General features: G+C 32.6%; 1 protein-coding gene across 1 annotated transcript in view; it reads right to left on the bottom strand.

Moving 5' to 3' along the window:
- Window positions 1–15,260, bottom strand: part of LOC136839215 (discoidin domain-containing receptor tyrosine kinase B-like) — a 336,084-nt gene that overhangs the window by 39,012 nt on the left and 281,812 nt on the right. The window contains 1 exon segment of the mRNA XM_067104952.1: window positions 2,264–2,356. Coding sequence (XP_066961053.1) covers window positions 2,264–2,356 — 93 coding nt within the window.

Here is a 15,260-nt window from a genome sequence, read left to right as displayed (position 1 = left end):
TACTAAACTGACTTCAAGACCTCACTGAAGTGGCATGTGGCCTCTACCACCCTACATTAAACAAATATTGAACTTATAACACTTTCAAAGCCGATATCTTATGTGAAATTTTTTGCCATCAACATCAGAGACTATAAAAAGTATTTCTGTTCAGACTATAAAATCCCTGGGAAAATATTTAAAATCTAATAAAACAAACACAATAAAGAAGTAAATGTGCATATAAATAAAATGAAAGGCGTAGCGGAAGAGTATTTTTTCAGGTATTGAAACATATTTAATCCCAGGTATGGATGATAACTTCCAAGAATATCGCATTAAGAACAGATTAACTCGAAAACTAAAGAACTGAGGTTTGAACTTTCATATATATTAAAAATATGTACGTATTTCCCGGGGTTATCTGATGAATCAAATCATTTCTTTTATCGTTAACTTTACTTACCAATAGCTATCTAGGGCAATTCACCCTGTATTTCACTAATTTATTTATATTATATATTCATTTATTTTTCTTTTTTTCTCTTTTCTAATAAATGATCTCCCTTTCTGTATTTCCTGTCATCTTTAAATTCTCTCAAACGGACACCATATTCTTTGGAAGTTTGAATTTCAAGCCAATGGCTCCTATAGGCTAGTTCCATATGCAAAGGGGTTTATCTTCTGAATAATAACAATAATAATAATAATAATAATAATAATAATAATAATAATAATAATAATAATAATAATAATGTCATATTCAGGGAGCTATATCAAACAATTATTCATTTATTTGGTTCACCTTTATCTTAAAAACGCAACGCTTGCTTTTCGAACAGCATTTTCAATTATTGCTCTCTCTCTCTCTCTCTCTCTCTCTCTCTCTCTCTCTCTCTCTCTCTCTCTCTCTCGCTCGCTCTCTCTCTCTCTCTCTCTCTCTCTCTCTCTCTCTCTCTCTCTCTCTCTCTCCCCATTTCCCTTTACTTTCCAAACCTTATTTTCATTTACTAATCTCTCTCTCTCTCTCTCTCTCTCTCTCTCTCTCTCTCTCTCTCTCTCTCTCTCTCTCTCTCCCCTCACTTGCCTCTTCCTTTCACCCTCCCTTTTCCCTTCGCTGCGAATCAATTACTCTTGCCTTTGTCTTTCCCCAATTTTTCCGCCCGGTGTTTCCGGTTTGCGAATTTTTCTGTTCTTTTCCCCTCCTCTCAAATCATTCCGAATGTCTTGAATGAAATCGCCTTTTCTAACAACAGTTCGAATTTAAACGATTTTAAGCACTCCGTTTACCTATTTGCAGTTTGGCTGATATTGTTCTGAAGGCCAGGTGAACTCTGTATTTACAATGTCCAGATGTATTGGTATTTTATCTGTACATGAAATGGATATTAAGTGGTTCTGTTCATCATTTGTACGTACGATAATCAGGGTTAGTTTTCATCACATGGTTTTTAGATAAGGTTGATTTTAATTGCATTAAAACATATAATAAATCTTATATGTAAGAATGTTCGGAGATTCGTGTGCTCTAGGCAAACAGTCTTGGGATACACAAAAATTAACTACAGAAATAATACTTGAGGATGTCAATTTCTGAATTAGACTTCGCGAAACAAGATTTTATATCTGTCTTGATATGCTGGCTTATATCAAATGCTTTGTGTGAAGCTTTTAGCCCTAGTGGGAAAACAGATTGAATTCGAGTTTGTTTCATTTCTTTCTTCTCTCAACTGTCTGTTAAATTAACATTAAAATGCATCCGTGAAGGTCAATTTAAAATGTTACCTATACAAGCTTTCTAATGGAATGGAAAATAAAATTTACGTAAAAAGTCAAGCACTGGGATCTATGAGACAATTCAAGAGCTGAAAGGGAAACTGACAGTAAAAAGCTTTTAAAAGTATAACAGGAGGAAAACCTCGCAGTTGCACCTTTAAACAATTGTTAGGAAAGGATGCAAATATGGAAGAAAGAGAATACGAAGGGAGGTAGAGCAAGAAAAAAAGGAATGAAAGGGGTTGCAGCTAATATGGTATGCTGAATGCTGGCAATAGGTCCTTCAAACTTACCTGAGTGACGTCACGTTTTCCCCAATTCAAAGCCACTTACCTTAGCATAATAATGACCCAATACTCCCACCGGTCTGCCATTCAGGAGTATAAAAATAAACACCACGTCTAAAATCACAAAACGTCAAGGATACCTGATGCCTGGGAATGCATTACATTACGCCACCGGACACCCCCCCCCCCGCCAAAAAAAAAGCCTTTTGTCAGAAACTCACCTTGCAGCCAGATCCGTGTGTGTGACGCTACAGCTCTCCAAAAATGCCATTCCGGATGCAATTTGCACGGCCAACTCCAAAAGCCACGACACGCTGCAACGAATAGGAGAGAGAAATGTCTGGTAAACATTCTTCTGGAATTTAAACGTTATTGGATTTCTTGGAATATTCCACTCTATATCCCTCGATATTGCGACTACAAGGGCATTTGTACACAATTACCATTAACTGTACACACGTTTCAATGGATAAGCAACTTCACTGCTGGGAAAATGTTCACCTGATGTATAATTCATTGTATAGAGTTTTTCAGTGTTCACCAATAGAGTATATATTCTATTTAAGGTCAATTTAACCCTTCAAGTCGTTACAGTAAAGTAAAGACCAATGTGAGAGTCAAAACCAGTCGGGTCAGGTGGTCTTGAATTCCTATTCAATTTTGCCAATTACCAAAAAGCACCCTTGTATTTTTGAAAGAAAAGTAGAAGGCATTCTAGGAAACAAAATTCTGAATGCTATTCATCAATACGAAAACCTTACTCGGATTCCAAAATCAGAAAAAGTATCTCTTACTTAAAAAATAAAGAAAAGTACGAGATTCCAAAATCAGAAAAAAGTGTATCTTAATCAAAATAACAAAAATGTAAGTTATTCTAAAATAAGAATATACAGGATTCCACATTCAGAAAAAGTATCTCTTACTCAAAACAAAATAAAAAAAAAAGTACGGGGTTCCAAAATCAGAAAAAAGTGTATCTTAATCAAAATGAAAAAAAGTGTAAGTTATTCTAAAATCAGAATAAGTACTTATTTTAATCAAAATAAAAAGGAACGCAATTTCAAAATCAGAACAAGTACATCTTACGCAGAATAAAAAAAAAATACCGGATTCCAAATTCAGAAAAAAAGCATTTCTCCATAAAAAATGTAAGGGATTCTAAAATCAGAAGTACTTCTTCTTAAGCCAAATAAAAAAAAAAAACGATTTCAAAACCAGAAAAAGAATCCCTTTCTCAAAATACAATAAAAGTACTGGATTTCAAATTCATGAAAAAGTAGTTCTTAATAAAAATTAAAAAAAAATAAGGAAGGGCGGATTACGTGTGTAGCATATTAATTATTTAGAACGTGACTGGCCGTGTAGACTGAGGGAAACCATTTTATTTATTTTTTTTTTATCATCAATCGCTTCACCCAAAAGGATTAAAAACGAAATCCGATTTATATGAGATAAACCAATCTCCCCGTCAACCCCGGAACCGCCAGGATTCGAATAACTTTTTTTTTTTTCTGCTAGGCCGTTCCAAATATTTTACAACCTTCGTCAGTATTTTTTTATTTTTTAAGAACTGACGACCTGCATTACGTTTGTATGTCTGTTGGGTAGAGCGCACTAGATATGTTTGTGCGAATACCGGTAAGCTGGAAAGAAAGTGTTGGCAGGTGAAGGATTAAGTACGTCAGATATTATTTATTTAATATTTATTTTTTTACCTATTTATTTACTCATCTAGTTATCTCTTTATTTATTGATTTCCCTATATATATATATATATATATATATATATATATATATATATATATATATATATATATATATATGTATATATTTAATTTATAATATATATATATATACAGTATATACTGATATATACATACATACTTACACACACACACACACACACACTATATATATATATATATATATATATATATATATATATATATATATATATATATATATATATATATATATATATGTGTGTGTGTGTGTGTGTAATAAATATTTATATTTATAATATATATATATACAGTATATATTGTATATACAGTACAGTATATATATTTACCTATTTATCTATTTATTCATCTATTTTTTAATTATATATGTACTTGTGTGACTATTTATTAATTTCTTATTTATTTACTTGTCTATTATTTAGTTATTTACCTATCTATTTATCTATCTATCTATCTGTCTGTCTGTCTGTCTACCTATCTATTTATTTATTTATTTATTTATTTATTTATCATTTATTTATGTTGTGCAGAGGTTCAGCACTGGGGACCCTAGCAAGAAAAAAAACAAGGCCTAATGATTTAAAATCACCCCCTTTTCACATCACCTTCAAAAACAAACAAAAGGTAACATTGCTATAAAAAAAATGGGCGCAATTCTTTTTTTATATTCACTGATACTCAAATGGCATTTTAACCCAAGTCCCGATTAACCTCTTGATATTTTAACTGAAGTCCCGATTAACCTCCTGATATTTTAACTCGAGTCCCGATTAACCTCTTGACATTTTAACTCAAGTCCCGATTAACCTCTTGATATTTTAACTCGAGTCCCGATTAACCTCTTGACATTTTAACTCGAGTCCCAATTAATCTCTTGATATTTTAACTCGAGTCCCGATTAACCTCTTGACATTTTAACTCGAGTCCCAATTAACCTCTTGACATTTTAACTCGAGTCCCGATTAACCTCTTGACATTTTAGCTCGAGTCCCGATGAACCTCTTGCTGTTTTAACTCGAGTCCCGAACCTCTTGATATTTTAACTCGAGTCCCGATTACCTCTTGATATTTTAACTCGAGTCCCGATTAACCTCTTGACATTTTAACTCGAGTCCCGATTAACCTCTTGACATTTTAACTCGAGTCCTGATTAACCTCTTGACATTTTAACTCGAGTCCTGATTAACCTCTTGACATTTTAACTCGAGTCCCGATTAACCTCTTGATATTTTAACTCGAGTCCCAATTAACCTCTTGATATTTTAACTCGAGTCCCGATTAACCTCTTAATATTTTAACTCGAGTCCCAATTAACCTCTTGACATTTTAACTCGAGTCCCGATTAGCCTCTTGATATTTTAACTCGAGTCCCGATTAACCTCTTGATATTTTAACTCAAGTCCCGATTAACCTCTTGATATTTTAACTCTAGTCCCGATTAACCTCTTGATATTTTAACTTAACCTCCTGATATTTTAACAACTCCCGATTACACTCTTGATATTTTAACTTAACCTCTTGATATTTTAACTCAAGTCCCGATTAACCTCTTGATATTTTAACTTAACCTCCTGATATTTTAACTCAAGTCCCGATTAACCTCCTGATATTTTAAGTAGAAGCCCGATTAACCTCTTGACATTTTAACTTAAGTCCCCAATAACCTTTTGATATATTAACTCATGTCCCGATTAACCTCCTGACATTTTGAGACACTTCCTGACAGAAGGTAATCACCTATACTGTATACATTTTACACCTGACCAAGAGACGAGTGAGCTAAAAGCACGTGTGCATATGTCACATTATCGGGAATGGAAATCACGTGTCCGGGAGGTCAATCTCTCTCTCTCTCTGTAAAATATAATTCCGGAAATTACGTTGCTTGTTGCTATAGTGGCTTAAAGATTTGTAGCTCGTCTAATCAAAATTTGCCTTGTTCAAAGAGCTTAGGGTAAGTGTATTTATTATTATTATTATTATTATTATTATTATTATTATTATTATTATTATTATTATTATTATTATTATCCGATTTCTTCGGCAATATCTACAAACACACTGCTTGATTTACAGATACTTTTGAAGACAGTCAATACATGCCTTTCTGTTACAGTTAATGTCATTTAACATTTCTTTAAAACTGAAGAATAACTCAACGCCCTTATCCACATACACACACACACACACACACACACACACACACACACACACACACACACACACACACACACACACATATATATATATATATATATATATATATATATATATATATATATATATATATATATATATATATATATATATATATCCACATGGACACATACACACGTGTATATGCATGCGTGTGTGTATCTATCTATCTATCTATCTGTCTATCTACCTATCTATACGTACACACACACACACACACACACACACACACACACACACACATATATATATATATATATATATATATATATATATATATATATAGGTGATAAAATATATATATAGGTATAGGTCTTATTTTTCATCACACATTACCACAGGTGAAAAATAATGAAGGTACAAAAGTCTTATTTTCACCTTCATATATATATGATAAATGAATCATACAAAAGTGATTATAATCATTATATATATATATATATATATATATATATATATATATATATATATATATATATATCGGTGGGGCGTAAGCGTCTAAATACACATCATAAAGAAATACTTCAATACAATTTATACAATACTTGCAAAACGTATACTCAACGTCTCTATATGAGACAAATACCCGAAACTGGCAAGAGAGAGAGAGAGAGAGAGAGAGAGAGAGAGAGAGAGAGAGAGAGAGAGAGAGAGAGAGAGAGAGAGAGATTTTTCATCGGGTCACAGGCAAATCCGGTGTGCTTTGTTGTGTGTGTACTAACGCAATATAAGCATGCTTTCAACGGGAAGCAGCTGTTAGCTAAAAGCACCGAGCAAGGATTTTTAAACATGGTGAAACTTTTCTTTGAAATATGACAAAATAACTTAATATTTGATACATTCCAACTCTGGCAATGAACTAAAGGCTAAAGCAAGTAACTGGGGAGATAAAGTTCTAGATAAAGTTCTAGAGAATAGTAAATGTAAAGAATCTAGCATATGTGAACGGGAAAAATACTGATAGACTTATCTGGACATATACATGCACAGAGAGGAAAGGTTGTTAAGTTAAATGGCAAGAAAATTTAAGCCGGAAATCTGTCGTGTTATGGAGGAAAACTGCGCGCAAATTTGCTTCCAAGCGTGAAGATAATAGAAAAAAACAATGAAAAGACGTGAAGGTGAATGAATTTCATGAAAACTGACAAGTGGGGAGAAATAACAGTGACCACTCAAACAAAAATTATTAGCTTTTGTTAAACTCTGCTGAGACTAATATAAAACCATTATAATCGTTCTAAAACGAGAAACTGGTAAATATTAAGGGTCATTTAGTATATTATTTCCCACGACTATAAGTTCGTCTAGGAAAGGTACCACGACGACACTCCCAAAAACATTAATAAAACTCCGTTATACTGAAAAAGAAAAAAAAAAGGACGAAGAAATTATCAGAGGAACATCTAAATAAGGGCGGGAGGGAGGGGGGGCGGCCAGGTAGACAAGACTTCCTGGAAACTGGACAGGATTTGCGGGAGGGGAAGTTCAATGTGAGGATTTACTAATAACAGAAAATAAAATAACAGCAATATTCACCCACTTCTTTGAAGGAATACGTAGTCGTTTGCACAAATAAAATTAGTCGTAAAAAATAATATATATATGTATATATATATGCGTGTGTTTGTGTTATCTAATAAAAGGTGCCCATAAAAACGTCAAAAGCTATATAGTTTGGAGAACAACTGTCGAGGGAGAATTATTCTCCGAAATATATAGCATTAACTTTCTACCTTTTGGCGTTTTTATGGACTCCTTTTATTAGATGTATATATGTATTTATGTATATATGTATTTATGTATATATATATACACATATATATATATATATATATATATATATATATATATATATATATATATATATATATATATATATATATATTTACACACACACACACAATATATATATATATATATATATATATATATATATATATATATATATATATATATATATATATATATATATATAATATATATAAATATAATACACTCACACATACATATATATATACAGTATATGTGTGTGTGTGGTTTACATTACGTCCACCAGTCCATCTACATATATATTCATTCATCATGAGTTCCTGAGCAAAGACTACACATTTCCATTTTGAGTAATTTAAAATAATCAAATTCAAAGACGTGCAAAGAAAACTTGTCCAGATGACAGCGAGGGCCACATCTAAATTCTAGACGAAGACATCTGCCTAGGTGCTCAGCTGAAGCTCTCCCGTTTCCTTCTTTAAGGAATTTAATAACGAACGAAAAAGATGAGAATCCGAATTTCCCTGGTGGGTTTAAGCTACATAGATCACGGAAAAGTACCGAGAAAATAGTCAGCGTATTCCAGTGACAAAATCACCTTTTCATGAAATTCCAAGATTCTCGGATAAAAAAAGTTCGTATAAATAATTGGAATTGGAATTTAGGCCAAAGGCTAAGCGCTGGGACCTATAAGGTCATTCGGCGTTGAAAGGGAAACTTGGCAGTAAAAAGGTTTGGAAGGTGCAACAGGGAGAAAACCTCGCAGTAGCCCTACGAAACAATTGTTAGAGAAGATGGAAGGTCAGACCCAAGAACTTATATACAGAGGTAAATTCCTATTCAGTTAGACTTTACTTGACGCCACGAAATTGTTACGGCTTTTAATCAAAGTTGGCCTTATACCAGCAATGTCTCTTGCTCTTGGAATAACTTGAGTGATGAACTACATATACCCCGGCCCACTTCCCAACGTGACAGAACAGAGAGAAACGCCATACTAAGAATAACAAAGCCGGAAGCGGGAGAAATGAATGCTCATACACGTGAGGTCAGCTCAACAATGGAAAAAAAAACACGAAATATTTTAATTAAGAATCATGCAACGATGCCCAGCGCTTCTGTCATTTCCGGAGCGTACAATACCTTTACTAAAACGGTTTCATTTTTTACATATCTGATAAAAATCCTTTCATCTCTCTCTCTCTCTAGAGAATTCTGTTATTGAATGGCAACATTTCCACTATAGATGGTCAGACTTACTTGGGACGGATATTCTATGTTTATTTAATCTATATATATATATATATATATATATATATATATATATATATATATATATATATATATATATATATATATATATATGTATGTATATATTTATATATATTATTTCCTTTTCATGTAGATTTAACAGACCAGGAGTGCAAAAAAATAGTTTGTGAACGTGGGGAACAAATGGATAAACAAGGAAATGGATAAAGAGGAGGAACTGAAAGAAAAAAAAAATCTTGTGTCTAACAAATTCAAGTCTAAAAGGTAAGTTCGTGTAACGGCCCTAAAAATCACAATATTTGTACACCATTCCCTTGAGGGGGACACAGTACAAATGACTCCAGATGTAGATTGACTGGTGGACGTAATGTAACGCGCACACACACACACACACACACATAATATATATATAGAATAATATATATGTATATATATATATATATATATATATATATATATATATATATATATATATATATATATATATATATATATATATATATATATATATATATATATATATATATATATATATATATTTATATATTGTATTTATATATTGTGTGTGTGTGTGTTTGTATAATATATATGTTTGTGTGTGATTATATATATACATATATATTATTATAATGTGTTATAATATATAAAACCATTCTACAAATACGATATGCGTCTCTGTGAAAATTTTGATGTTTTGCTTGCAGATTCGTCATTTGTTGAGACATGATAATATGATATTAAAATGTCTTTTTCTTACAGGTAAATTGTGTATCATGTGATTCTGAAATATGTTTTGATATGTTTTTTTTATTTGTTTAATATATTGTGCAGTATATTAAAATGAATGCCGAGTGTTAGTGCAGAGTAGAGAGAAAGGTTAAGATTCTTCTCACTTAGCCGCATCCTGTATTGACATAAGTGTTTGGAGGAAGTCGTGTTCGGAGAGGCCACTTTGCTTATCTTTGATGAGTTGACAGTTATCGGCCAAATGCTTGTTACACATTTGTTCTGTGTGCCTATTCTGAAATTATTGTCTTTTCCTATGCTTATTATGTTTCCATAATCTAAGTAGAAAGGATGAGTAATTGAGAGAGTGAAGTTGACACGTTAACAGCCGACCCAGGATTTGGTCCAAAATACTTTTTCCTATTTGCTCAGGTGGTTTGAGTGAGCGGATGATGTCTATCATACAGATAAGAGCTCTGGCATATTTTCTTCTGAGCCTTGGAATTCTCTGTGTGTATTCTTTGTGTATTCTGTAGAAGAGGAATAAGGTGTTCTGTGTATTCCCTATGTGTATTCTTTGAGTATTCTGGGAGGGCTTGAAGATAAAAGAGGAGTACTGAATGAAAAACAGTTAGTTAGGCAAAAGGGATTGCTGGCATAAGGTTCTCTCTCTCTCTCTCTCTCTCTCTCTCTCTCTCTCTCTCTCTCTCTCTCTCTCTCTCTGTTCAAAAGGGTATAAATATAAAATTGGTTAACCTCCTTCCTCAAAAGCATAAGTTTTGTCAAATTCACCCACAAAGTGTATACATTTTGTAAGAATGATATTGGTATTTTACAAGCATCGTGGAAAGTGTATAATGGTGTACCACTTGTAAAAGGTAACATGATATTTACTGGTTTTATATTATGTTAAGAGTTAAAGTGATGTTCTAGGTAAAAGAGAATTATTATTTTGATAAGAGGTGGATAATATCTCTTATAGTGAGTTCTAATATATCTTGCTGCTAACTGTACTTTACTAAGTGCAAATAATTGTGACTTGGTAGTGTTGTCTTTGAGAAAGTCTTAGAAAGACGTGAGTTTAGCTTTTTTTTTTTTTTATAAAAGTGAAGGTAATCTTTTGAAAGATTGATATAATCATTAAACATATTTTTGTCTTAGTGAAATTGCTGTTGGTATATTTCCATTTTTTGCATATTTCATTCTTATATGTCTGTGTTATCATATTACTCTAATTTTATAATTAGTGTTTTCCAAAGTTTTGTGTTGGTGATTACTTAGCATTTTGTCAGTGCATACTTATTATTTAGATTTCAGAGAATACTTACATGGAATGCAGTCTGTAATATTTTGGTGAACACTTGTGTTGAGTTTAGTTAATCAAGTGTATATCTAAAACTTCAGTGAGAGTTAATGGTTTGAATTTTACTTAACCAAATTGCTTTCTGGATAAATTAAAGTTTTGTGAATTGATCTTGATTAAGAAATACTTAAATCTTACACTGTTGTCAGATAACAGTAAATCTTTTTGAGATTGTGAACTCTGCATATAATTTTTGAACTTAGAAATAAATTTGTCTGTTTAAAGTTTTAAAAGCACAATGTTTCATTTTGACCATCAGTGATTAGAGAAATTAATGAATGTGTACAAGGTAACTGATATATCTGTTAGTTCACCTGAGACTTATCTAGGTGAAATAGAACCAGGGAAACCGTTATAGTGTTTGTTGAAGTGATGCCCTTTTCCACTAGTCTGTTTATAGCCTATTAGTTGTTACCTCATCCATAACTTAATAAAGTTAGATTGATTTTCTCAAGTGATAAGTAAGTTTTATGGGATCACTGTACCTTTAGAGTATTCGGTCTTAATATTTTTGTTATGAGGTTTCAAGTATCTGGTCGAAGTGAGGTAACTTTTTGGTCTTATTATCTGTGTAATAACAAGGTACTCGATCACAATATATAATATATATGTACTGACAATATATAATATATATATATATATATATATATATATATATATATATATATATATATATATATATATATATATATATATATATATATATATATATATATATATAGCAATAGAAATAGACCTTGAAGTTGAATTTGAAACATAGGATCGAATAAAACAGATTATTTTTGGACTGAAATATATGAACGAATAAAACAGAACAATATTTTTGGAAGAAATTAAAACAAAGCTGATGAACAACAGATCAACAAAAATAACTAGTCGTGAATAAATGAAGAAAAAACGTTAGTAGTACAGCTAAAAGGAGAAATACGAGAAAAAAAGATACGATAACGTATGAGAAATGAATTAATAACAACACGGTGGAAAGATAAGGAGAATTTGGAAGGCAATCAGCAAAATGTAAAGATTAAGAAAGCAAACACAAGAGAGAGAGAGAGAGAGAGAGAGAGAGAGAGAGAGAGAGAGAGAGAGAGAGAGAGAGACGTTTTCGTTAGTGTCGTGATAATGGAGAGAGAGAGAGAGAGAGAGAGAGAGAGAGAGAGAGAGAGAGAGAGAGAGAGAGAGAGAGAGAGCAATAAAGCAATCCCTGGGAAAAACTCGACAAAAAATAATGATAAACCCACCCAAATAATAAAATGAAATAATCTCCTTACCACAAGCCTGACTCACGCAGGAAAGAAATAAAAGAAAAATAACATGAAAAAGGACCCACGAACAAACGCCGAGTGAATGAGAACGAGAACGTGTATATAAAGTTTTATCAGTGAATTACATCTGTGTTTTCGGTCTGTGGAGACAGTCGACGCTGCTTGCGAAAAGGGAATTGGAGATGGACAAATTTTTAAGAAAACATCGCCGAGAGAATTGGATGGGAAATGCATGAATGTGATATGGAAATGGGACACATCGAAACACAAGGATGTGACTGAGAATTTTAATTACCGTGTTGTACGCACACACAGACAGTATATAATATATATATATATATATATATATATATATATATATATATATATATATATATATATATATATATATATATATACATATATATATATATATATATATATATATATATATATATATATATATATATATATATATATATATATATATATTTATATATATATATATATATATATATATATATATATATATATATATATATATATATATATATATATATATATATATATATATATATATATATATATATATATATATATATATATATATATATATATATATATATATATATATATAAATATATATATATATATACTCTTTATATCAATAAAGTCGACTCTTTCCGTCAATAAAGTCTACCTTGTAGCCAGAGTCCCTTTCCCTCACCATAACACGTCAAGAAATATGTTGCCAGTACATTACGTACGCAGGACGAATACCTAAGCATCTTATTTAAACAATTTCTCCCTATATTATTTATGTTGTACGCAGGCCTACGATATTGATATCCAGCCGCTTAGGCCTAAAAAAAAAGGCACTGCCTACCTCAAATGGATTCTTATTTATGCCCGCGTATGGTTTAGTAGGCAGGTAATAAATGCCATATTGCGTGTTGTTTTTCGTGCTGAGAACATATTTTACTTGTACACAGAATATCCGAGTAATACAATTCTGAATATACGTGTCTCTGCATTTTTCTAGTCTGAAAATAAAACTATTGTGCCGGCTTTGTCTGTCCGTCCACACTTTCTGTCCGCCCTCAGATCTTAAACACTACTGAGGCTAGAGGGCTGCAAATTGTTTTGATGATCATCCACCCTCCAATCATCAAACATACCAAATTGCAGCCCTCTAGCTCAGTAGTTTTTATTTTATTGAAGGTTAAAATTAGCCATAATCGTGCATCTGGCAACGATATAGGCCAGGCCACCATCGGGTCGTGGTTAAAAGTTTCATGGGCCGCGGCTCATACACCATTATACGGAAACCACCGAAAGATAGATCTATTTTCGGTGGCCTTTATTATACGCTGTAGCGGCTGTACGGAAAACTCGATTGCCCACTCGGCGTATTTTTTACTTGTTTTCCTTCAGAGGGACGGCTCTGCCATTAACATTTTCCCATAGTTGCTATGCATCAACTAAACTGTGTTTAGGACCCCTAACTAACTAGTAAGACTGAAAGTATGATGTTATGAATGAACACAGCACTATCATCTTAACTGGAATTGGAACATAAAATTTAGGCCAAATACTAAAAGCTGGGACCTATGAGGTCAATCAGCACTGAATGAGAAACTAAGCGTAAACAGGTTTGAAAGGTGTAACAGGAGGAAAACCTCGCAGTTGCAATTATTAGGAGAGGGTGGAAAGTAAAATGGAATTAAGAGAATATGAACGGGGGCTCAGTAATAGGAATGGAAGGGGCTGCAACTAGGGGCCGAAGGGACGCTGCAAAGAACCTCAAGTAATGCCTACAGTCCACCGCGTGAGGTGCACTGACGGCACTTCCCCCCAATGGGTATTGTCATTTCAAAATCTTATTTTAGTTAGTAATATTATGACGTTACCTGCCCAAGCTAGGCTGTCATTCTTCCCATAAGCCAGGTTGTAATTCTTCCCATGAGCTAGGCCGTAATTCTTTCCATAAGCTAGGCTGTAATTCTTCCCATAAGCTAGGCTATAATTCTTCCCATAAGCTAGGTTGTAATTCTTCCCATAAGCCAGGTTGTAATTCTTCCCATAAGCTAGGCCGTAATTCTTTCCATAAGCTAGTTCGCAATTCTTTCCATAAGCTAGCTCATAATTCTTTCCATAGGCTAGGTTGTAATTCTTCCCATAAGCCAGGTTGTAATTCCTTCCACTGAAGTTATGATGAAGACATTTTTGCTATTATACATAAACTGACACTTGCTATTTCCCTTTAACAGCTCATTTTCCCAAATATACTGTAATGCCAGCAAGTCTAACCAATTCCAAATCTAATCTTGTCAGTCTATCTGACTAACACCCAACAATGTCAAAAAATATCTTGCCTTTGCAATTGCCTGATAGTTCTATTGAATTACTCAGTTACTTCGTTCACAGTGCCTATCATTTCAATAACCTTCCTACCACAGTCCTCGTTAATTTGAAGAAGGCATCAATAAGGACTTCTGAGCTTCATAATTTTTTCACTCAGAGCCAGTCATTATTATTATATTTTCCTCTCTGCTCCAACCTTTACTATTTTTTACTGTGTATCCATTCACAGTCTGCTTTGTTCCATGTTAACTGTCAAATTACAGCCTGTCATTTCTTGATTTCACGTCCGTCTTCAAAATTATATATTACCTTTCAAGGTCTTGGACAATTTGACTATATTTTATTCTTCATTAACACTGTTAACATTAATTACTGTAATTCTTCTACAAAAGATATTCAAATTTAACACCAAGCACCTAATCTATATTCTTCACTTCTCTTAATATTCTTTCCCTCGAGACCAAAGAATATTAAGTAGGTCTGGTCAGCCTAACGAATAATAAGTATGATGATAAGAACAGTGTGCCCCCAAATAATTCAT

The sequence above is a fragment of the Macrobrachium rosenbergii genome, chromosome 6 (assembly GCF_040412425.1).
Source record: "Macrobrachium rosenbergii isolate ZJJX-2024 chromosome 6, ASM4041242v1, whole genome shotgun sequence".
NCBI classification, from domain to species: domain Eukaryota; kingdom Metazoa; phylum Arthropoda; class Malacostraca; order Decapoda; family Palaemonidae; genus Macrobrachium; species Macrobrachium rosenbergii.
This window is presented reverse-complemented; position numbering and strand designations above follow the sequence as displayed.